This window comes from Clytia hemisphaerica, unplaced genomic scaffold (assembly GCF_902728285.1).
Source record: "Clytia hemisphaerica strain Z4C2 unplaced genomic scaffold, Clytia hemisphaerica genome assembly, whole genome shotgun sequence".
Taxonomy (NCBI): domain Eukaryota; kingdom Metazoa; phylum Cnidaria; class Hydrozoa; order Leptothecata; family Clytiidae; genus Clytia; species Clytia hemisphaerica.
In genome coordinates, this window is record NW_027103928.1 from 15,423 (window position 1) to 39,003 (window position 23,581).

At 37.2% G+C, this 23,581-nt stretch overlaps 2 protein-coding genes across 2 annotated transcripts in view; one reads left to right on the forward strand and one right to left on the reverse strand.

The window, feature by feature from the left end:
- Nucleotides 1-2,756: 2,756 nt before the first annotated feature.
- The window catches only part of LOC136809741 (phosphatidylinositol 4-kinase alpha-like), a 53,664-nt gene continuing 32,839 nt past the window's right edge, over nucleotides 2,757-23,581 (reverse strand). The window contains exons 23-39 of the mRNA XM_067066287.1: nucleotides 22,979-23,206; nucleotides 21,533-21,744; nucleotides 20,433-20,646; nucleotides 19,591-19,815; nucleotides 12,999-13,099; nucleotides 11,978-12,236; nucleotides 11,336-11,452; nucleotides 9,692-9,879; nucleotides 9,309-9,532; nucleotides 8,191-8,282; nucleotides 6,901-7,131; nucleotides 6,209-6,329; nucleotides 5,565-5,682; nucleotides 5,356-5,397; nucleotides 4,595-4,684; nucleotides 4,121-4,204; nucleotides 2,757-3,397 (exon numbers count right to left, since the gene is read on the reverse strand). Coding sequence (XP_066922388.1) covers nucleotides 3,346-3,397; nucleotides 4,121-4,204; nucleotides 4,595-4,684; nucleotides 5,356-5,397; nucleotides 5,565-5,682; nucleotides 6,209-6,329; nucleotides 6,901-7,131; nucleotides 8,191-8,282; nucleotides 9,309-9,532; nucleotides 9,692-9,879; nucleotides 11,336-11,452; nucleotides 11,978-12,236; nucleotides 12,999-13,099; nucleotides 19,591-19,815; nucleotides 20,433-20,646; nucleotides 21,533-21,744; nucleotides 22,979-23,206 — 2,598 coding nt within the window. The 3' untranslated portion in view covers nucleotides 2,757-3,345. The remainder of the gene's footprint in view (nucleotides 3,398-4,120; nucleotides 4,205-4,594; nucleotides 4,685-5,355; nucleotides 5,398-5,564; nucleotides 5,683-6,208; nucleotides 6,330-6,900; nucleotides 7,132-8,190; nucleotides 8,283-9,308; nucleotides 9,533-9,691; nucleotides 9,880-11,335; nucleotides 11,453-11,977; nucleotides 12,237-12,998; nucleotides 13,100-19,590; nucleotides 19,816-20,432; nucleotides 20,647-21,532; nucleotides 21,745-22,978; nucleotides 23,207-23,581) is intronic.
- Nucleotides 15,258-19,215, forward strand: LOC136809743 (Duffy receptor-like). The gene is made up of 3 exons (XM_067066288.1): nucleotides 15,258-15,341; nucleotides 17,010-17,507; nucleotides 17,736-19,215. The coding sequence occupies exons 1-3, from the start codon at nucleotides 15,273-15,275 to the stop codon at nucleotides 19,155-19,157; spliced, it is 1,989 nt and encodes a 662-aa protein (XP_066922389.1). The 5' UTR covers nucleotides 15,258-15,272; the 3' UTR covers nucleotides 19,158-19,215.

The window sequence follows — 23,581 nt, forward strand, 5'->3', positions numbered from 1 at the left end:
ATTTTAATATAACATTTTAATGACAAGAGAGGTTTGACTTCAAAATGTTGAACAAGAATTGGAATGAATTGTCTGCGTTTTTAATGGAGCTGTGCAATGTTTGTGCAATGGGACACCAAAACAGCAACCATTTTAACCGAACCTCCACAGAATCATCTTTTTTGTACTGTCCATTAAACATGGAAATCTGTTTGTTGTTGAAGAGGATGTGACGATAGAGAGAAAAAGCTGACCAGAAAGCAGTATGTCCCATGTTATCTCAAGTAATCCCATTTTAGAGCAGTTGACAGGACACAAACTTGACATTAACACTCCTTTTGTTGGGGAAATTCCTGAAGGATATTTCATGTTATGTTCCTGTTGTTTGGTTGTATTTTGAATCATTTTGGTTTTGGAATGCTTCTGTACAGTACCCACTGTATTCTTTACAAAACAATATTACATTACGATATAGACAACAACTTAGCTGAAAATTATATCATTGTCAAAATATAGTCTTGGAAATTATAAATTCATGTTTTGATATGTTTGTTATTTTTATTTTTGTTATTGTTATTTCAAAGAAAATGCTTTTGAGAAAAAAGTCATTCTAAATATTTCCTGAAGATTATTCCAAGACCCTGCCTATAAAACATGAAAAGCTTTGTAATTCAAGCTTTATAAGGTATCTATTAAAGGTGGCATGTTTAGTGCAAGCTATGGCTGAGAAAAATTGAATACTTCGCAATATCACTGTATTTCTGACAAAAATAAACACGGCATTTCGCCTTTTCTGAATTTCAATCAATCACTGTCAAATGCCTGTCATCGGGAGCATCATAGCGAAAGCTACTTGCTAGTATACCTTTCGGTAATTAGTTCTTACAAAGTAAACAAGGGACGGCACACAATATGACCATATTTATTTTTCTTATAAGCATATACTTTATAAGAATCAAATCAATAACTCTTGATAGACGGTGATATACAGTGCCGTAGGAAGCATTTTCATATTGGGGGGGCTGAAGTTTAGTGACACCGCGAGGGCCAACCATGGTTTGGCCCGAGGGGGAAAATTTTGAAAATTTGAGCTATAGATTGCTTAAAAATACACTCAAAACATGCACAATAAAGACAATTATGACAAATTAAAAAAGAAAAACTTTGCATTTTGCAAAATAACCATTTTTGAAAAAATTATTGGGGGGGCATAGCCCCCCCTTGCCCCCCCAGTTGCTACGGCACTGATATACCTTTCGGTAATTAGTTCTTACAAAGTAAACAAGGGACGGCGCACAATATGAGCATATTTATTTTTCTTAAAAGCATTTACTTTATAAGAATCAAATCAATAACTCTTGATAGATGGTGATTGCCTTCCGGTAATTAGTTCTTACAAAGTAAACAAGGGACGGCACTCAATATGACCATATTTATTTTTCTTATAAGCATATACTTTATAAGAATCAAATCAATAACTCTTGATAGACGGTGATATACCTTTCGGTAATTAGTTCTTACAAAGTAAACAAGGGATGGCGCAAAATAAGAGCATATTTATTTTTCTTATAAGCATTTACTTTATAAGAATCAAATCAATAGCTCCTGATAGACGGTGATATACCTTTCGGTAATTAGTTCTTACAAAGTAAACAAGGGACGGCGCACAATATGAGTATATTTATTTTTGTTATAAGCATTTACTTTATAAGAATCAAATCAATAACTCTTGATAGACGGTGATATACCTTTCGGTAATTAGTTCTTACAAGGTAAACAAGGATTGGGGTACAATATGAGCATATTTATTTTTGTTATAAGCATTTACTTTATAAGAATCAAATCAATAACTCTTGATAGACGGTGATATACCTTCCGGTAATTAGTTCTTACAAAGAAAACAAGGGACGGTGCACAATATGAGCATATTTATTTTTCTTATAAGCATTTACTTTATAAGAATCAAATCAATAACTCTTGATAGATGGTGATATACCTTTCGGTACTTAGTTCTTACAAAGTAAACAAGGGATGGCGTGCAATAAGAGCATATCAATTTTTTATAAGCATATACTTTATGAGAATTTTTAAAAATTAAACAGCAATTGTTCTTAAATTGGTCTTATTTTTTTAGCGATTTTAAGCCTCGTTGTTCTTGTTGTAAAATTGTTTCATCAAGGCTCGATGTAAAGTAGATTTCAGATTAGCTTCATCTACTTCTTGTTTTTCCCATGTAGTTCAAACTCTAGGCGAAATTTTCGACTTCAAGTCGTCTTGTTGATTTTACTACACTCTTCTCGAGATGCATAAATTTATTGTTGTCCTCGTTTTCAAACAGATTTCATTGCTATAAAATTACATATTCACAATGATAATTGTGTTGTTTACACCTCATGAGACATTTTGAATTTCAAGTACTTTAGTTTTAGAGTTAATGTTTGCCTTTTGGGAATTTAAATTGGTTTAAATGTATAATTTCATAGGAATGAGATCTTTTTGAAAACGAGGACAAAAATAAATTTATGCATCTCGAGATGTGTCTTGAACTTGCGTTGAGAAATTAGTTTGTTTTGCTCACTTTTTGATCATGTGATTAAATCTTAAACCGCAATCCCAAGAAGGAATACTTGGTAACGTGATCAAAAATCAAGCAAATCGATATTAACAAAGGAAAAAGGTAACAAAAAGTTAAAACAAAGCTCTCAGACCAGGGTTTTTATACGGATTATGATAGGGTTGATAAAAAAAGATGAGATTATTGGTGAGTCTACAGTATCTTGAATGGTAAATAATTATCTTCTAATTTTAGGAGGTGCATAATTTAATGAAATTACTCAAAAAAAAATTCTAAATTCTAAAATAAATTAAAAATCATTAGCTCACGATTTATACTTAAAAAACTAAAACCTAAACCGAATAAATCCATGAAATTACACAAAGGGCGTGAGTATGACAAAATTTGACCTTCTTTTCAAGAGCTAAATGATCAAAATACGATTGACATAGTACGAAATAACAATGGACAATTTCAATAAATTAATGAATCATATAATACAAAAACAGAAACTGAAAGTAAAAGTTTGCAATTTATTCAAACAAGGTCTCTGTACGCAAAGAATACTTGGTCTGTAAAATTGCCCTGCTTTCACAATGTTTTACTGAATCAAAATATTGAAGACTATTTATGATGTAGCTTTTCATACGGAAGTACCCAAAAAAGACAAGATGTTACAATAAGATGCTTCAATGTCATGAATATGATGTCAGCTTCTATGACGTTTTCTGGATTTACCACCACCAGATGACTTCGCACAAGAGGACTAAATCGATTTGTTTGTTGAATGTTGCCATGGTGTTACCATAACTTCAACATGGGATTTCGTTTTGAACAAGTTGAATAATATCATAAGCTCTTGCTCTGAAAAATGGATTAGAAGAAATGATAAACAGATTGTTGCTAGAGGATGAACTTTATTGGATGGACTTAATTTGGTTGTTATATTTTTGGACAGAAGTCAATATCAAATGAGCAAAAAATATGTGTTAAGTTCTGAAAAGGCACAAATTTAGAAAAATACACAAAATTAAATTTGGCCAAAAAAAAATAAATTCGCCAAATTTTCATCCCGCCAAAATTTATTCCTTTGAGGTACATACCACTTATAAAGCTTTGACATGAAATGTTCTGATCAGTGCATAATCTTATTCAAAATCGAACGGGGAATCTTATATTTGTTCGAATTACAGAGAGAAACGAATTATAGAATGTGTTTTAAGAGGGTTTCTCATTGCCGGTCCCTTGACGGGGACTGAGAACAAGTTCGAATTATAAAAAGGTTCGAATAAGCCAGAGTTTACTGTAAGTGTTCAACATAAAACCCGGTAAATCACAGTGGGGTAAATCATCCAAAATTTTTAATTTAAGTTCTCAGTTAAAGAAGGGTTGATATGACCTAGAGATCTGGTGATGAAGGAAAAGAGAGAGCGCAGGCGTACGGGAATAGCAAACACTGACAGCACAGCAGAATTTATTAAAATTCATATTTTGACACAGCCGACAGAAAAAAAGGATCATTTCACCATCAAACCCGTACACCTTTCCCCAAAGAGGGGGATAGAATAAGAGATATAACCATATTACCGTTTGTTGAGGTAGGAATCTTTGATGATTTGAATCATGTATTCTGATGCTTGGCGTTCAGTAAGAGTTGGTGCAAAACGTTGTCTGGCAATGGAAAGAAAGTAGGAAGAAAAATGTAAGAAAAAATCCATTGGGGGCTTGTACATTAGGATGTAAAATAGATCGAGCAATCACTATAAGTTGTTGTCTTTTTACGTTGAAGTTGTTTGTATAATACCTTAGTCTGAATCGCAAACCTTTGTGATATACTTCCTATGTAGGTCTGCTTAATTAGTGTATTGCTTGCCTGCTACGGTTGCTCATTATGGTGGCCGATTATTCTTTTTTGGCGAGTTGCAAATTTTTTGGTTTTAGAAATTCAATTTCTATGAAAAACCTTTTCGCTAGAGGATGAGCAGAAGCCTATAGAAGCTAATAATAATAATAGCTCTTCTAGACACTAAATCAACAGGGATGAGGGGTTGAACTTCATACCTGAGCCGTTTCAACGTCTCTCCTCTGAAGCATGGAAGTCCTGTATCCAACATCAATGCTACCAAAGATACAAAGGCTTCCGTGTATGGTCTGACAGAGAAAGTGAGTGATTGAAATATCTTTCCAACGAAGGGTAATCAATGTTAAAACAATAAGGTTTTTTAAGATAATGGGCTTTTCCAGAAAAAAACCGTATACCCCCTGTTGAGGAGGTCCATTTCCGTTCCAAGGGTTGATATGTGGCGGAATTTCATAGGGAGATACAAAAATCTGTCAAAAATAACTGGAATTCCAATAAGGTTTTTTAAGATAATGGGCTTTTCCAGAAAAAAGACGTATACCCCCTGTTGAGGAGGTCCATTTCCGTTCCAAGGGTTGATATGTGGCGGAATTCCATAGGGAGATACAAAAATCTGTCAAAAATAACTGGAATTCCATGGGGGTAGCTTTTAAATCCTACTAAAATTCAGAATTCCAGAGGGGTTTACACCTGAGATTGCCTGGAATTCCAGGGAGTTACAGTATTTCCAGCCACAGAGGGATGGACCTCCTCAATGATTTTTGCAGCTTTAAACGACATCATTTAACATATCTTTTACCATTTGCTTACACATCATTTTTAAAGAAAAAGCTTTCTTTGATTAAAAAATGAACAACTTTTCCGTTTTTCAGCGCCGCAGGAGCACAAATTAATCAATGTTAAAACAAGAAGATTTTAAAGATAACGAATGGGCGTGTAGAAAAAAAAACGAAACACTTACCGGACTGCAAGGTAAGCTCGGACACATAGCTCCATGAACCATCTAAAATAATAATAAAATATTTTACACTTCTTTACATGAGGCTCAAATCTAACAAATATAGTTTAATTCAAATAAATCAAAATATTTTTGAGATTTGGGATTTGAAATTTTCATGTGTGCATATATAGATTCTCTTTGCACGGAAAGAAATCCCAAAAAAAATCTACCTGAAACTAGGGGCGTCAAGATTTCCGCCAATCAGATTTACCCAATCGGGCGTTAACTTCATGTCTGGTTCGAAACCAAGGTTACCACCAGGCGATGATTCGAACATGAAACCGAAATCTGAAAAATGAAATCAGCCAGTATGAAATCCATTCAGTAAATTCAAAAAAAGTTATGATTTTGGGAATATTCAATAGTGAGGTTAAGTAAATCGGCAAAAATCACGACGACGAACGAAAATTTAACAGGCTAGTGAGTTTCAACCAATCAAATTTCGTATTTTTACAATCCTGTTACATTTTTCGTCCGTCGTCGTGATTATCCTGGTATGCTTAACCTCAGTAATGACCTTTACAAACCATTGACAAAGCTATATCCGCCATCTTTGATCACAATTTCTTTTTAAAAGTAGTATCCACAAAGAAGAACAAAAACATACAATTTCATAGAAAATTAGACCGAAATACTAACAAAGTGTTGAAAATAAAAACACTTCAAGTATATTTCATGCTTAAAAAAAACAACAAAAAGTTAAATACATTCAAAGGCTCAAGAACTTTTTGACGTTTTTTTAAAAAGGTGTATGGACATTATTAAAAATACGTCGTTTTAGCGTTCTGTGCAAGCCCCGTAAACAAAAACTCACCTATGTGAATGACGAACCCATCTTTATTGATCATGATATTTCCATTATGGCGATCTTTAATTTGTAACAAGAAGCTTATGACTGAATAAGCTGCCATGCTTCGTATGAAATTCTCCCTCGCCTAGTAAAAAAAAAAGAGAAAAATAAGAATGACTACAATGTGTCCCAAAGAAAAATGGACAAATTTTCATATAAAGTAAAATCGTCTCGTTATCTAAATTGGACACCACAAGCGATTATGCGTTATGCGTTCTGGTGATGACAGCAGTCTATGCTCGCTTACCAGAGCTGCACTGATGAGTCCTGGGAAGGACGAAACACGTGTCTGCAGATAGATAAACAATAACTAGAACAATAAATTGGCCTTTACAGTTTTCAAATCTGATTAACATGCACGAGTTTAATTTCGCGTTGAAAATAAAACTCACCAAATCGCATGATGTGGCTTACGTGAAATTAAATCCTCGCAAAATTTGTTAAAATCAGATTTCAGTTTAAATATAGTCCGTAAATATTTTATTACAGGGCTACTTCCAACAATTTTTTTCAATAAGCCGAATGGCAAAAATGAATCCAGTAAATTTCGCAATTTTCTCGGCGAAAATAAATCCAATTAAAATCGCCATTCAGTAGTAACAAAATCCGTTCTATTTTTGATAGTCTCCACTTTGAATGGCGGATAGGCATCTTACCTCTTGGAAAGGCAGAGTCCGTTCATCCCCATACGTGCTTTTAAAGTAAGCAAATAAATCCACTTCCGTTTGCCTTCCAAGCTGATCCCGTGATTTTGCATCAGGTACACATTCGATGACCCCACAACCCGGCGACGTCGCTACGACGCGGTACGGCGACAGATAAAGATCCACACCCACTTTATCGAATATTTTCTTGAATAGCGATATAACTTGAAGCGCGAGCATGTCCTGGAATATTGAAGAAGAGAATAAGTATTATCTATTTCTCTATTTCGAGCTAAACATTCTTATACCAGGAACTTTTGTGAGCTCTCTACAATCGGCGCCGAAATATTTGGCACAAAGTGCTTTGAAGTACGGTTTGAAAGTAGAGTTTTAACATTAGACATAAGACTCCCAAATCGAAAAAATCCCCTGAAAGAAAGTGGAAGTACTGAAACTGCAATTCTCACCCGATCTTTAAATTCTGAAAAACGTTAAAATTGCCAAAATTGCCAATATATTTCGGCGCCTATTGTAGTTTTATCTATATCTCGAACCAGAATCCAAGATAATCATTTCTCTTAGGCTTCTGTTCTTCCACTAGCAAAAAAAAGTTTCCTATAGAAATTGTGTCTATAGAGGTCTGCTATTCAGATTACATTCCTATTTGTATCTCGAGAAAAAAATAAAAGGAGATCGAATGTAATCCGTTATTACCTGTAGGTTTAGTAGTTAAAGTCTATTCACGATAAGTGCGCACTCTTTTTTCTTTTACCTATAACTTTTGAAGGAATTCTTCAATTTTTATAAATTTGGTATCGTTGGAGAGATATTTGTGAGTGGAACAATTTGAAATGAAAAAATCTTCAAAATAATTCCAAAAATAAAGATGAAAATGAAGAAAAAAAAATGAAGATCTTGTAGAAAAGTGGTGTAACTATAATTTTCACTGAAGTGAATCCTTGATCATCGAACGCCATCACTGTGAAAAATTTCTCAATAGTAATCATTCAGTCAAAAGATATCAAACAAAGTTTTAAGCTGATTGACGTCAAAAAAACCCTGTTTTCTGCTGTTTTCTGCTGTTTTTTTGGGTCAATCACTTATTAACACGTATCGTGAACAGACTTTAGATATCTCAACCTTTGCAACTAGCTGATTATCACTTTAATGTAAATCGAAAAGATTTTTAGGTTCGAGATAGATGGAAGCCGGAGCTGAGAAATCTGTAATCTTTAGCCGTCAGAAAATAATTTTTGAGTTCACTGGGTGGCTATGTAATAAAATAGAGAACGTGTTACCAACCTGCCTGACGTCATCGCCAACTTTGAAGATACAGCCGAGGGTGTATGTTTCACCGTGCTCCACATTCTGGTCTGATAAGTTATCCGTCTCGTCTGAAAATGAGGAAAACTACAAATTCAAGCATGGTAATGATAAGGAGAGAAAGTCAGAGTGGTCAAAGGCGTTAAAGATACAGTAGAGTCTCTTCAAACTCAAAACTCTTTAAATCGAGCAAGTTTTCTAGTCTCTTCAGTTAACAATCCCTTATAAACCTAACTCTATAACTCCACATTCTGGTCAGATAAGAGGTTATATCCGTTTCGTCTGAAAAAGGTGGAGGAATTTAAATCAAAAATTGCTATGAGAATGAGCAATAACCAAGTGGTCAAATTTGTTAAAAGCTCCAGAAAAAGAAAAAAAACGTTCCCGGTTCGAATCCCCGCTCCTTCAAATGATCCGTTGGGTTGATAGATAGTCGAGCCGGCTGGCCATGGCCAGAGTGCAAAGAAAAAAACTGTCTAAAAGTCCTTGATTAAGGCGAGAACAATTTAATTTGTTGTTCTACGGGCCCGACCGACCCTATTTTCGCCAAAATCAAAAAAACTATAATATTGAATTTCCACTACAATATATTTTAAACTACAAACTTATTTGTAAGAATCAAATTTGAATAAAGCTGAAAATTAAATCAAGAAATTGAAAAATTTAGAAAATCAAGCATTCCATACACTAAGATTTTATTATGATCTTCATCAAACATAAAAAAAAGTGAATTTTTGAACCAGATATTTTTTGGAAAACATTTTCGGTACTTTACCAACCCTGATAAATGAAAAATTTATTCTTATTTCACCGACCGACCGACGCATATTTTGCTAACGATCTGCCCGGAGAACAACAAATTAAATTGGTCTCGCCTAATTTGAAGTTTTTGGTTATCCCAACTCCATTGGTCTTGGGAACTATTGAAATTTCAAGATAATATTGTAATCTGTTGTAATGCCTCAATTTGTTCGTAAGATTAAACATCGAAAATGAAAGTTTCAAATTCGGTTGGAAATACAGGTTTTAAATTGTTCAAACCCTCAGTTATTCCAACTTCCTTAATTAACCGTAATCTAAGGATAAAAATAATTTACCAGACGTATTCAGATCCTCCAACTCTTGTATCCCGCATTTCCGGACTTGGAATCTCGCCAGGAATGGAGCCTTTGCTGCACTTTGCATCGGTATACCGGAGGTGTAATCTATACCGGTCACGGTTCCTTCCGGGTTACTCGGCAAATATACACCGGGTAGGACTTGGATTTTGCGGAGTGCTTCTTGGCACGCCTTTTTACGTTCGGCACCTTTCGGGTAGGGCCTGAGTAATAAAAAAAATGAATAAAAAATCACTAATCTATCATCGCTGATTTATATGTGCTTGTTCAGATAATTTTTCGAGTGGAAATTTAACACTGATATGTAATATTAATCTTAATCAAAACATATCAGAGGGGATGCGTGCAGCCTATTTACTAACCTGATTTCGCCGGAGATATTTGTGACACGATTAAAGAAATCGAATTCGCGTTCATAGAATTTGAGAGCTGGGCCTGATAGTGATGACGTAATCATTTCGATCAACTTCTCAAGTTTGTCACCGATCTGTGGGTCTTTGTTTTTAGAGTCTTCGTCAGTGAAAATGTTCGTTTTCATGTTCCAGATTATCTGAGAATAGAAAAGAAAGAAGATTTTCAAATTTAAATGTGAAAGATAGACTTCTTGAAAAATACTTAAATAATTTTGGTCATAAAAAGTTTTCCCGGACCTAATCCGCGTCCTCCCTCTCAAAAATATCTTGTAATATTCTGTTCTTTGGAATAGACTAAAAATGGCTAGGCCGTAAAAAAGATGTCACGGGACCCCAGGCTTGGCCCCCTACTAAAATGCTCAAGCTTAAAGAATATCGTGATATAGGAGTGGAGGTAGAGGGTCTATCACGATATTCTTTAAGCTTGAGCATTATAGTAGGGGGCCAAGCCTGGGGTCCCGTGACATCTTTTTTACGATATTCCCTAACACCCTCTCCAGAAGGGCTTGGGATTCGAACACAGTCCATTGCGGTACAAGTCAGTGATCGAAACTTTCACACTAACAATCAGCAGAATGTTAGTGAGACACAGTGATAGCCTTATCCAGATGGATAAAGTATCTTGATTTAAAAACTGACGTAACCCAGCTGGTAAACAGCGTTGTTTCAGCGTTTATCTAATGCTCACGACGTCCATATAACGTTAGATGAACGTTGGGACAACGCTGTGTGCCCGCTGTGTGCCAGCTGGGAAAGACAATAAGTACTAGTAATAACATGATTTGGAGTGTGATTTGGGATTTATGTCCCCGAAGTTCGTTAAAAATATCTCGAACATACTTCTATTCTTTTTCAATGAAACGAGGTGGTATTTGGTATCTAATAATATTCATGTCAGACATAAATAGGCATACTGCTCAAAACGTTCGGCTCTTTTGGTTCGAACAAAAAACGCAAGCTCTTCTCTACGGGAAATCTCGAAAACCCGCCGACCTGTCTAAGAGGACGGTCATGCAAAGATTTCTATGTCGAGGTGCACCAAATTGGTTTCGTCTGTTTGTTCCAAACTCTACCACCACTTTTTTTCCCGTAAACCGCCATGATGGCTGTAAAATCTGCACATGTTTTTTTCTCGCGTATACTATCCCTCTCCTCTAACGGACGATAGCATCATCTACGTCCGCTATGTTTAAAGGTGTTTTTACATAAGTGTTCCCCTTTCATATCAGACACATATTTTGTGTCAGGACAGTGTCTTCCTATTGTTGTTTATTAGGTTGATATAAGCAAAAAATGTTTTTCTTTTCCTCTTACTGGCCAATCTTGCTTCACCTCCGTGTCAATTCAATGTGAAAAAGCTTGCGAATTAAAAGTGATGAGTAAGCAAATAATATCACTTATTTAAAAACAAAGCCTTTAAAAATAGCGGACAAAAACGATGCTACCGTCCGTTAGAGGGGTAGTAAAAGCGAGAAGAAAATATGCGCAGATTTTACAGTCATCACGGCGGTTTACGGGAAAAAGCAGCGCTCGCAAGTGGATATTTAAGAACCCATTTTTAGCATGTAACCCACCTTGTTAAGCTGATCTTACCTGATGTGCAATAAGTTGGGATTGTTTGCACGCCCACAAGATATAATTCTCGACGTATCCAAGTTGATCGTAGCGCAATGCTTGCACCAATTGAGGGATATAGAATAACATCGTTGACTGAAAGAAAAATATGAAGTAAAAAAACGCTTAATGGGTTTTCACCGTAATTTTGGTCCCAAGAGCAAATTACAGTGGAGTCTCTATAACTCGAACCTCTATAACTCAAATGTCTCCTTAACTCGAACAATTCCGATGTTAACTTTACCTCATAAACCTTACTAGTTCATAACTCGTAGTATTTTTGAGTCTAAATCATAAAAAAAGAATTAGTTCTACCGTAAAACAAGAACCAGATACACCTTTACGACTGTAGTCGCGTGGTCTGGCGCGTGCCACTTAATTATTTAATTATCCCCCTAAATTAGATCCAATCCTTTTTTACATATTTTTCTATTGTCTATGGGTGCGAAAAAAGGACTGGGACGGTTTTAGTGGGATAAAGCGGACAAAAAATGTTTGAGCGGCAATCGGCGACTACGGTCGAAAAGGTGTATTGAAGGCAAAAAGGAGCAGTCGGACCTCAATAAAAAATTACTGGATTTTTTTAAAAGTCGAAGAAAGATAGAAACAACAGATCCTTACCGGCGAATAAGACTGTAATACGCGTACTGCATACTGCGCGGTCAGCGGGTGCGGTGGAAATTGTTGTGAGAAGAAGGAGATTGCTGTGACGGGCGGGACAAGAGCCCATGTCAGGATATGTGAAAGTTCTGGTTTATTTTGTTTGATGGTTGCTTCATCAATGAGGAATTGGAGTGCGTCCGGATCGTCCGATACAACGTGAGGATTTGAGTGCACTAGACGCGTCAATTCGCGCCATAGAATCGCCACTTCTCGGAACCTAAGAAAAAAGTTCTAAAAAGTTCAGCCAAAATGAAAGAGAAGCCCTGAGGGCTAAAAGTGAATCTCATAGGTAGGATTTGAAGCCATTAAATCCTACCTTAATTGTGTGGCATAGATTTAACTCAAATGCCGAATTAAAACTAAAATTTACCGCAAGATTTTCAAGAAAGTACCACTCGAAAATAAAGAAATCACTAGATTCAATCCGTCATAAAAAATACGGCGCACATTTTTCTTGCCTGAGAAAGGTTAAAGATTCGCTTTTAGCCCTTCGGCCTTCTATTTCATTGGTTCAGCGTCTATCTCTTTTGATCACTTTTTTTGAAAGGTTGAGAAAAAAGCTGTGTCTGTCTGGTACAAACAGGTAAGAAGGTTATGGACATGTTTTAAAACGTCGTCTGCTAATTCATGATATGTCCCATTGCAATGTCTTTCACGGACCCAACTGCTGATTGGTTGAAAGTGACGTATTGACTGATTTTACGTCACTCTTACAACCAAACAGCTATTGGGTCCGTGATGTAAAGTCAGAAGACATTGCAATGGTGCATACCATGAATTCCCTGAGTCACCAACTTCTATATTTTAAGAAGATTAGTTCGGCAGTTAAGGAAAATATAATCTTCCGAGGAAATTTTAGTTGTGGCACTCCAGCTCAGTATTCGATCTCCCAAGTCTAGCGCAACTAGAAAAAGGGATAGACTCCCCTGAACTTTTTTTAAGAAGCTATTGAAACCCCGATTGAGAATAAAGGAATTACCTGAGCGTTATATGAACAGCGGCGTGCGGACAAACAGACCACGCTGTACGTATACATTCCTTCCATGTTTTCTCCGACATCGGCATCTGTGTTAACCAACCCTGAACGTAAGGAAAATAAATGAGGTATTCCCATCCGGCACACAACGTTGTTTCAACGTTCATATAACGTTATATGGACGCTGTGAGCATTAGATAAACGTTAAAACAACCTTGTTTGCCAGATGGGTTGAGTCTCCTCAACTCAACTTCTATACTTTAGTCTAAGACGAATCACTATCTAAGAAAAAAAACCCCAAAGCCGAAGAAAATCCACAAAATATTTTTTTTTTGTCGAAAAAGGTTTACAGCCGGTAGAGTTTGCCAGTCATCGAAGCTCTTCCGCCTACCGCCATAACGGCTGTAAAATTTCGCGTGTTTTATATTTTCCCACCTTTACTATCACTGTAACGGACGATAACATCGTCTACTTCTATACAATTCGAATGTCTTCTTAGTTCGAACAAGTTCGCAGATCTCACCAGTTAAAAAAAACTTCTTAGACTGTAGTCGTTTAAAATCCGTGTAATCCAGTACACTTTTTTTAAAGAAACACACTTTTAAGAAACATGAGGCTCAGAATGCCTAAAAACTAAGAAACATCTAAGAAACATGCTGAAAATAACATTTTTTAATTTGTTTTTTTTTTAAGAACCTTCCTGTATAAACTTTATAATTATTTGCTACTACTTATTTTCTACTACCTTAATGGAAGAAATTTTGGCGGGAACTTAATTTATTCCGTCATCCGCCAAATTAAATTCCCGCAAAATTTAAATTGTTTTATTTATTTCTATTTAAATGTGTGTTATTTCAGGCTTTAAAAAAAGTTTTTCCTTTTTTAACGGCGTTTTTCGGACAAAAATGTCCTTCATCCGCCAAATCAAATTCCCGCCAAATTTAATTTTTCAAGTTAACCGCCAAATTAAATTCCCTCTGAAAAACTTTTTCGGCCATCCGCCAAATTAAAATCCCGCCAAATTTCTTCCTTTAATGTATGTCTTTATTGTTGTCGTCTAACATGCTAGACTACGAACTCTTTTAATCCAGCCTCCATAACTCGAATAAATTTGAGCTCTTTGTGCCTGTTCGAGTAATTCATGATATGCACCACTGCAATGTCTTCTGACATTACATCACGGAACCAATCGCTCATTGGTTGTAAGTGACGTAAATTCAGTCAATACGTCACTTTCAACCAATCAGCTATTGGGTGGAATGGAAGACATTGCAATGGTGCATATCATGAATAGAAACTCTACTGCAGTAAATTTGGACTGCAGTCGGAGATGTGCCGAAGGCGGGAAGGGCGCCACCAGTGCTCCGTTTTATTCATCGAAATTGAGACGGGTTGTGAAAATTGCGAATTAGAAAGCGGTAGTTAATCGACTCCGAAGGAAATAAAAGGAAGCAAATTTACATAGTAAAAAATTAACAAATTTGCTGGTGGAAATTGTTGTGAGAAGAAGGAGATTACTGTGACGGGTGGGAATTTGGAAGAAAGCGTTTCGGAAATTACTGCGAAATATTGTTGAATTTTGGGGCCAAATCAGAAGAGGCAAAGATTTCGAGGCTACCATTTTGATTTTTAAAAAAATCGAATAAATAATTGATTATATTAATTATTCAAATTATTTTAATAAATAATTAATAAAAAATCGAGGAGCATTGACGTCAAATATTTATGCCTCGTCATTTGGCGTCAGATATTTTGATGACGTCAATTAAAAGTTGACTACATGAGGACTTTAACAGAACATGGCATCTTAGTTCCAGATTCAAGCAATCAGAAAAAGGAAGTGTCAAATAACCAAGAAGTCTACGAGAAGCAAAAAAAGCAACCTTAGCAGATATCAACAATACGCAGCATCAACAGGCAGTTAGGAAAGTATATCTAGTTTAGCCAGCAAGTATCTTCGCCGTCAATACAAAATACAAAAAGAAGACATAGTAAGTAGGCAACAAGACTAAGATGTCTGCGGCCGAGGCAGACATCTCGAAAGAGGCTGTCGGCGAGTCGGGAAATTTACCAAATACCAAGATCGAAGCAAATGCGGTTGTTAAAGCAAGCGCTGCATCAATTAAGTCGTCTGCTGAGTTAGAAACGACAAGAGGAGCTTGCAAACCACACAAACTGGTAGAAAAGCCCCAAACTGGTAGAAGCAAACACCAGTTGAATGGAGGAACCAAACCCAAATCCTCAACATTGGAACTTCATAAAGCAATCTCTAAAAACATGAAGTCCAACAAGAAGCGCTTACCTAAGAACTTCAATTTTGAGAAAGGATACTTCGAACTTATGGAGGTATGAAAAACTTAGCGATAGCCCAGCTGGCACACAACGTTGTTTCAACGTTCATTTAACGTTATATGGGCGTTGTGAACATTAGATGGACGGTGAAACAACGTTGTGTGCCAGCTGGGAGCAAAGATTTTATTAGTTCATTTCTATTTCTATTTGGTTGAGTTGCAGAAGGCTTTGCAGCCTATTTTCTAAAACTCTAGACACTTTCAATGAGCGCGCCGTCCTGCCTTGGACTGACTACCCAATTCACTCCATATGGTATTGCTTGACCCCTTGCCCCAAGCGAGGGTTTGTTCACTGTCAAGTGAACCGTTGCGTCTGGGAATCGAACCGTTGTCGCCTGCCTAGCAAACAAGAATAATAACCAATATGCCGTAATACCTTGATAAAATTTGTTTATTATCACAACCATCTTTAAATTCTAGAATTCATGTAGCGTTCTGATAGAGAAAACTATTAAGTGTTACTTTACGAATCTTGTTAATCTATTACCAGGAATGATAAATGATAATACACGTTTTTTTTTTATTAGAACCTAGTTTATAAGAACATATAGGCTGAAATTCGTCGAAAAATTAAGAACATCTTAAGAACATGCCCAGCCTCAGTTTGGAAAAAAATGACAAGAAACTACAATGTTTTCCTCTTTTTAACCAGTTTTAACCGAATTTAGGGGTGGATCTTCAAAAGTCGAGAGTCAAATATTGTCCAAATTTTGCCAAATTTAAGTGCTCTTTATTTTGTATCATATTGTCGATTTAGAGTAGTCTGAAAAATTAAGAACGCATTTAAGAACATTTTAGGCTGAAAATTGCTAAAAAAATAAGCACATCCAGGCTCAGCCAAATTTTAGGTGTTCTAATAAAAAAAAAACGTGTAGCCAATTCGATTCCTGGGAAATTCCCCTAATTTCCAAGCAGATTCTGATTACTCCTTGTATAGCAATTATCAACTCTAAGGATGTGGCTCTGTAAGAGTGTCTGCCCACATTGACATTTTCCATGCAGATTTTGGATGAATATCAGTAAGTAAGTCTGCGGTCGCAGTCGGAGGCGACCAGAAGGGGCCTCTTTCGATAGTCATCTACCCGAAGGTAGAGGAAGGGCGCCACTCTTTCTCCCTAGACTATAAAGTGAGCTTTTGAACGTCAATGAAATTGAAATCTGATAACTTTTTCCTTTTCGTTCTCAACCAAAAAACAAACCCGGTTTGTCTAAGTACCCTAAACCCTATGGTGATCCTTGCTTGGGACTTTAAACTTGGTCTTTATTTAGACTTTCTGTCAAAAAAAAGAAGGCACAAAGCAGGAAGTCATTTTAGGGCTTAGGTTACCCCAGAAAATCTACTGATTTCTAATTATATTGGTTTTCTAGCAATATATTAGGTTAGGGCTTAGGTCACCTTGGAAAGTTTACTGACTTCTAATGATATTCTTTTTCTAGCAATATAATAGGCTAGGGCTTGTAGGTCATCCCGGAAAAATCCATTTCGAATCATGTTCTTTTTAGGGCGATTTGAAAGGCTAAGGCCTAGGATATAGGCCTTAGCCTTAGCCATCCCCAGAATAACCACTGATTTCTAATTATATTCTTTTTCTAGTAATATAATAGGCTATGGCTTAGGTCACCCCAGAAAATCCACTGATTTCTAATTATATTCTTTTTCTAGCAATTTAATATGAAGGAAAAAGAACACAAGTTCCTTTTGGAAACTGTGGGTCAGCTATCCTCAGAGAAGGAAGACCTGCAGGTAAACTCTCAGCTATTGGTCATCGCCAATAACCAATCTATTGATCGATTGAACGCGCTCACCGACGAACGACCGGAAGCTGAGAAAGTTGATAACTTAACCCGAATGCTCCAGGAGCGCGATTTCGTGATCCAAGAGCACGAGATTAAAAAAATCCAAGATGGAGAGGAAATCACGAAACTTCAAAAGGAGATCGGAATTTGCCGAAACACAATAGACCTCATCAAAGGCCAGAGTAAAGGTCGAGAGGCCGAACTCTTGACGAAAGATGCAAGAATTGCCGACTTAGAAGAACAGTTGGAAGAATACAAGCGTAACAGTCTGATTCGTTTGCGAGAATCAAATAATAAAACTTTAGGTTTGAGTATAACATTACAACACCTTGTAAAATCTCATGACGAAACCTTAGCAAAAAAGGTAAGCAAAACGATTCCTAAAGAGAGTGCCTAAAATCAAAAGTTTCTTTTCGCGCTAAGTCTCTACGTATTACAAACTCATTAGAAAAGCTAACGTTGAGTAGAATAACAGCGATATGTAATCGTTATTAAGAGGAACGTAAAACACAAAAACTAAACCTTTGTTTGTGTGACAAAACCTTCAAGCAAAATGCCTATACTTCTATGAAAATCTTTATCCTTTTTTTAGGATGTTCGCATGGCACAATTGAAAAATGTCAATGAAGAACTATCAACTTTAAAAACAGCGTTAACCAAGGAGAATGGAGTCTTAAAAGAGACAAACACCGAGTTGGAACACAAAATTTCCGAGTTGAACCGAGTTAACCGAAACTGTAATATTGAAATTACAGACAATCTGGAAACGATCGATATTCTCAAAAACGATGTTGTTCGATATAAAAACAAAACATTTGGGCGGAGAGTTAAAAGGTTGTTCAGTTGCCGTGGCTCGAGAGCGGAAAAGGCGGAATATTCCAATCGCCCTCTTAACAAATCTGGAGCTGACAGCGTTCCAGTGTCGTCAGGAAAAGATCCTTGTACTATACAAACGATTGCTTCTACAGCTGGTGTAACGACAGAAAAAGCTAGCCAGAGTGGTTGTGTTAAATCAAAAGATCCCATCAAGAAGAAGACAGATGTGAGTGCCGATAATAAGGGCGGGAATGGGTGTGTCGACGCTAAATTGACTGATAAGATTGACAATAACGTCAAGCAGCCAGCAGAGGCGAGTGGCCCTGAGGCCAAACTGCCAGCAGAGACGAGTGGTAATAATGATAATAAGTCGGCCGAGATGAGCGGCCCTAACGACAGACAGTCGACCCAGGGGAGTGGCCCTGGTGACAAAAAGTCGTCCAAGACGAGCGGCCCTGGTGACAAACAGTCAGCCAAGACGAGCGGCCCTGACGACAGACAGTCAGCCGAGGCGAGCGGCCCGAACGACAAAGAGTCGGTCAAGACGAGCGGCCCTAACGACGGACAGTCGGCCGAAGCGAGTGGCCTTAACAACAGACAGTCGGCCGCGGCGAGCGGCCCTAACGACAGACAGTCGGCCGAGGCGAGCGGCCCTAACGACAGACAGTCGGCCGAAGCGAGCGGCCCTAACGACAGACAGTCGGCCGAAGCGAGTGGCCTTAATAACAGACAGTCGGCAGAGGCGAGCGGCCCTAACGATAAACAGTCGGCTGAGACGAGTGGCACTGACACCAAGCATTCAGTAGAGGTGAGTGACACTACTGTTGATATCTCAATCAACGCAGCTTGTACTGACGCCAATAAACTAGCGGAAGTGATTGGTGGAGAAATCTATAAAGCAAGCGGCACCGATACTGACGAACAAGTCGAGCCAGATGTGGCCAGCTCTAGGCAATCCCAAACAGAAACAACAGGACCTAGTGAAACCGTTTCTGAATCAGAAACCAGTACTACAGATACTGAAACTATCAATAAGAAGAACCTTGATCCGTGCACACAACCAACAAGCGTTAAAAACGCCATCGCCTTGTTTGAACGTAACTCTGTGGTTGGAGAATTTGGTGAAAGCACTGGAATCGATGACCGGGCAGACCCTGGATCTGACGGACAAGCCGTGCTCCAACCACCGGATGTCTAAATTTCTGATTTTTGAGCAACTTTTGCAGTATATAACAGGGCCATTCTCTTCTTGGTTATTTTACACACTTATACATTTTCAATATTTATTTAAAAAATCGAAATAAAAAAAATAAAAAATTCAAATCTAAGTTTTCTTTTGATTTTCAAACTAACTAGCTTTGATGATCCGTAGGAAGAATGTTTCAATGGGGTAATCCAAGCAGAAGTTCTAGGGGGTCGGAGATATTTTTCTTTTTTCGAGGAGGTCAAAACTTATTACAGGGTGTAAAAGACTGATTTTAGTTTTTCCACCCTCACTTTAAAGTACGAAAAATAATTTTGCTATTTTCCAGGAGGTATCCACACATTCTCAGGAATTATTTTTAACTTGATTTGAAAAGGTTCGAAAACCCAATTAAAGAAAGAAAAAGCGAAACTAATAAACATCTTACCTGTACAATATCTTCTCCAGGGATTCGCAACTCAGTCAAATTCTTGGGATTCCGCCAAATGGAGAGGCGTTCAATTTCACGCCTCAGTACCGCCAAGATGAGTATACGCTTTTTCATCAGTTCCTTGGTGACGGCTCCGGAACCCTCCCGTTGACTTCCAGATCGCGGATAGGATTTTTTGGACACCCCTCCACCCATTGATGCTTTGTGAAGATTAAGCCAACCCTGTGTCAAAATAACAAAATGAAAATAGTTATTTCTTCCTAATTCGAACTTCTTTGATTAGAATCTTTCTGAAATCCGAAGTAAAACATTGGTCCCTACAGCTGACAAGTGGTATAAAAATTCATCTGTACGAATCTCGAAAGGGAAGTTCGAACCGCAGAGAGAGAGAGTCATTCAAATCATAGAGAGTATCTTGATAATAGAAGTTCGAATGAGCTTGAGTCAATTACATGTATAAAAGCAAACCCTATATAAGCTTCGCTCTCATTGATAGGGTTTTAACATTTGCTAGCCCCAGGTAGGTTTTCACTTAAAGGAAATGAAATCTTTTTCTTAAAATCTGTCAAGAAATTAAAAATTTGATAAAATTATTCAAAAAAATTTGTTAAAGGTTGCTAAATGAAATTACTGCCTTCTTCCCCCAATCAAAATTTTTAGCAACTAGGTTTTATGAATCTAAACGATAATCATAATCAATACTTGAATTTGTAGGTTATTTGACCAGGACCCTCTTACTGGAAGTTGCGTGTTTTTATCTTAACTGGACAGATTTCTGCCTACATACGGAAAAGTTGCAACACTGCATAAAAAGTGAAAAATAATGGAAGACTTCTCACATTAGTTATGGTGTCTCCGTACGAGCGATCAGCCGCTCCTCCGGTGAAGGCGGTCGCGCGTTCAGGTGTTTCTAGAACGCTATCCAAGGATGACGAAACAACGAATGACTTCAGGTGTTTTTTATCAGCATTGATGGTGTTCCAAAAGTTCACTAACACTGTAATGTCTTCACCAAGGGCATCGATCGAAGGTTTCGGCCAACCTGCTGGTACACTAGAAAGAATAGATCTTATCGGAGTTTTCTATTTTTCTAAAAAAAGCGCTGCATTGTGGGATTGTTTCGGAGTATTACAATAGAAATCTTATAGGAATTCCTCGAGGAAATTCTATTGTAATACTCCCGAAACAATCCCACAATGCATCGCTTTTTTTAGAAAAATAAAAAACTCCGATAAGATCTATTTGAAAGAAAGAAAGAAAGAAAGAAACGTTGCCTTTTTTACACCGGTGAAAGCTTAAACGATATCGCCAGCTTGTTTCGCAATATTTCAACGCAGCCAGAGGGATTATTTAAGAAAGTAGGTTCCTTTTATAATAGAACACCTTTTGCCTAATCCGTACAAAAAATATTGTATGGACCATTCAAATAACATTAGATGAATGTTAGAACAACATTGTGTACCGGTTGGGATCAGCTGATAAAAACTTCATATACACTTTTCTCGAAATGCATGAATATGATTGCGAGCCTCGTTCTCAAAGGCTTGTTGCTAAGATACTTCAACGACGTCAGACATAATTAATGTTTGCTCTTTTGGGAATACATGAACTAATCATTTGTAAACGAGGCTCGCAATGCTGTTGATTTATCTTGAGAAGTGTGTATTTGATCTAGGGCCTAGAAGTTTTTGAAAGGGACCAAGGACAAAGGGACCAAGCATTTGCTCTTGGGCCTGAAAAGCAAAATCTAGTATCAAACCAGTCCTTCATAGTCTGGGAAGAGAAAGGAGATAACAGGTGCCAAAAAAATTACATGACATGAAATTCTAACATTTCTTCAAAATTCTTATTTAGATCTCTGTGCAAAATTTCAGGGAGATAATTTTTATGCGCCTTAAATCATGTAAATTTTTTTCTCCCAAGCCACCCGGTATTTTACCTGAAGTAATCCAATACGCTATGATATATTTTCTCTCTTAAGCTACTTCTCACGATTGGTGGGATAACGTCAGAACTTTCTTGTAATATCGTTAACCCAAGGTCGACAAGTCTGAACCGGGTACGCATCCATACTATGTTGTGCGAGAGTTTACTGTCTTTACCGAGTGCACATGGCAACGAGTCTGTTAGCAACCCAACAAACATGGTAGCCTAATTAAAGAAATGGTATGAAACTGAGAGTTTGAACAACAGGTAGAGAATATATGAGAAATTCCATACTCTAAAAATTACACGTTTCTTTATAACAACAAACTATACATAAGGCTTCGACGGCCGAAATGTTAAGAACAACTTAAGAACATTTTAAGGCTTTGCAGACTCTAACACCCGAGTTCTTAGGAAAATGGACAAAAATGCTCGAAAATTTGTAAAAATAAGAACATGATAAGAACATTTTTAGGCTTAAAACTCAAAAAAGTTAAGGAGGCTTAAAAAAATTTTGGATGCTCTTATAAAAAAACGTATACATGAATTTTAATCTACAGTCAACTCTCTCTAAATCGAATCTCTATTATTCAAATATTTCTGTATAATTTGAATTCAAATATAAGACCATGTTCAGACGTTACAGTTCCGTTCCGTTCCGTTCCGAAACGAAACGGTTCATAAAGAAGTGTGAACGTCAAAATTCGAAACGTCAAAAAAGAAGACATTACAAAGCAAAACAGATCGAAACGGTTTCGCTCCACTTTTTTCATCAGAACGGAACTGCTCCATTTTCTTGCTCCGAAACGTTCCGAAACCAATATGAACACACTCGATCCATACCGGAGCGAAACGGAACAGTAACGTGTGAACATGGTCTAAGGGTCCTCTTAGTTGAAATGTGGTTTAATATATCCGTAATCTGAATTTTTTTTTAATTCGGAAAAAAACGCGGCCCCATGAATATCGAATTAGAGAAAGAGTCAATTGTATTTATATGTTAGCTTCGACTTTATTCTTCATTCAAAAGTAAATTAGAAATTTAGGAATTGGAAGAAGAACTGGACATTTTGGCTGTTCAATAGCAAAGAAACTCAACCCCCGGGGGGATTGTACTAGGGTTGCGAGTTGACGGTTATGTGCCGCCCGACTTTTGAACCTCGGACCCTTAGTGGGACTAAAAAGGAGAAAAATAGGAAAATTTTGCGATTTTTACGACCCTTATTGGGACTAATTTGACCAAATTTCGATCTTTCAAGGAGCAAAAAGTTGAAATTTTCCTTTTTTTCCAACCCTTAAAGGGACTAGGTCCCAAAAAGGCACCGTTAAGACGGCACATACCCGTACCCTTCACTTGCCTAAGTACCCCCCTCCCCCAGGGAACTCAACCTGATATCGCAAAACGTTACAATTTCTTTGACATCTTAAAGGCAGAGCATCACAGAGAAACAACTTTTACCTGTTCCTTGCTATAGTATCGGACAGCTTTGTATCTCTTGGTCAAAAACTGTAACCAAACATCTTGTAAAGTCTCTCCGTCGGAGGGCCCTGACTGTGTTTCACTCTCTCCTCCTTCGATGCTCTCGTCATTGGCCAGTAAAGGGTTGGAAGGTTTTTGATCGATTTGAAAAATACCGAGCTGATGGTTGACAGTGTACATCCAAGAAGCTATGATCTCATGCTGGATCTGAGTAAAGAAATGATGTCATATAAAAATTTCAGGACGGCCAAATTCTAGCAGCCAGATTTAATGAAGCTGAAATATGACACTTTAAGTTTCTGTATCTACTACACACTTTTTTATAAGAATGTACAGGTCAAAATTGGCCACAAAATTATTGAGAATATGCTAAGAATATCACCAACATGGAATTTAGCAACTGAATCATTACACCATTATAGCTAGTAAAGAAGGAGGGTGTCTTAGGCCGCCATCATCCCTTTGATTTGTTCTGTTATAAGGGATGCCTAAAAAAATCACATCCGCTTATCTAAGGATTTTTTTCCGGTGGACGTGGTGTAAACTGCAGTGAGAAAGTATTTTATGAATTACAAAAATTTG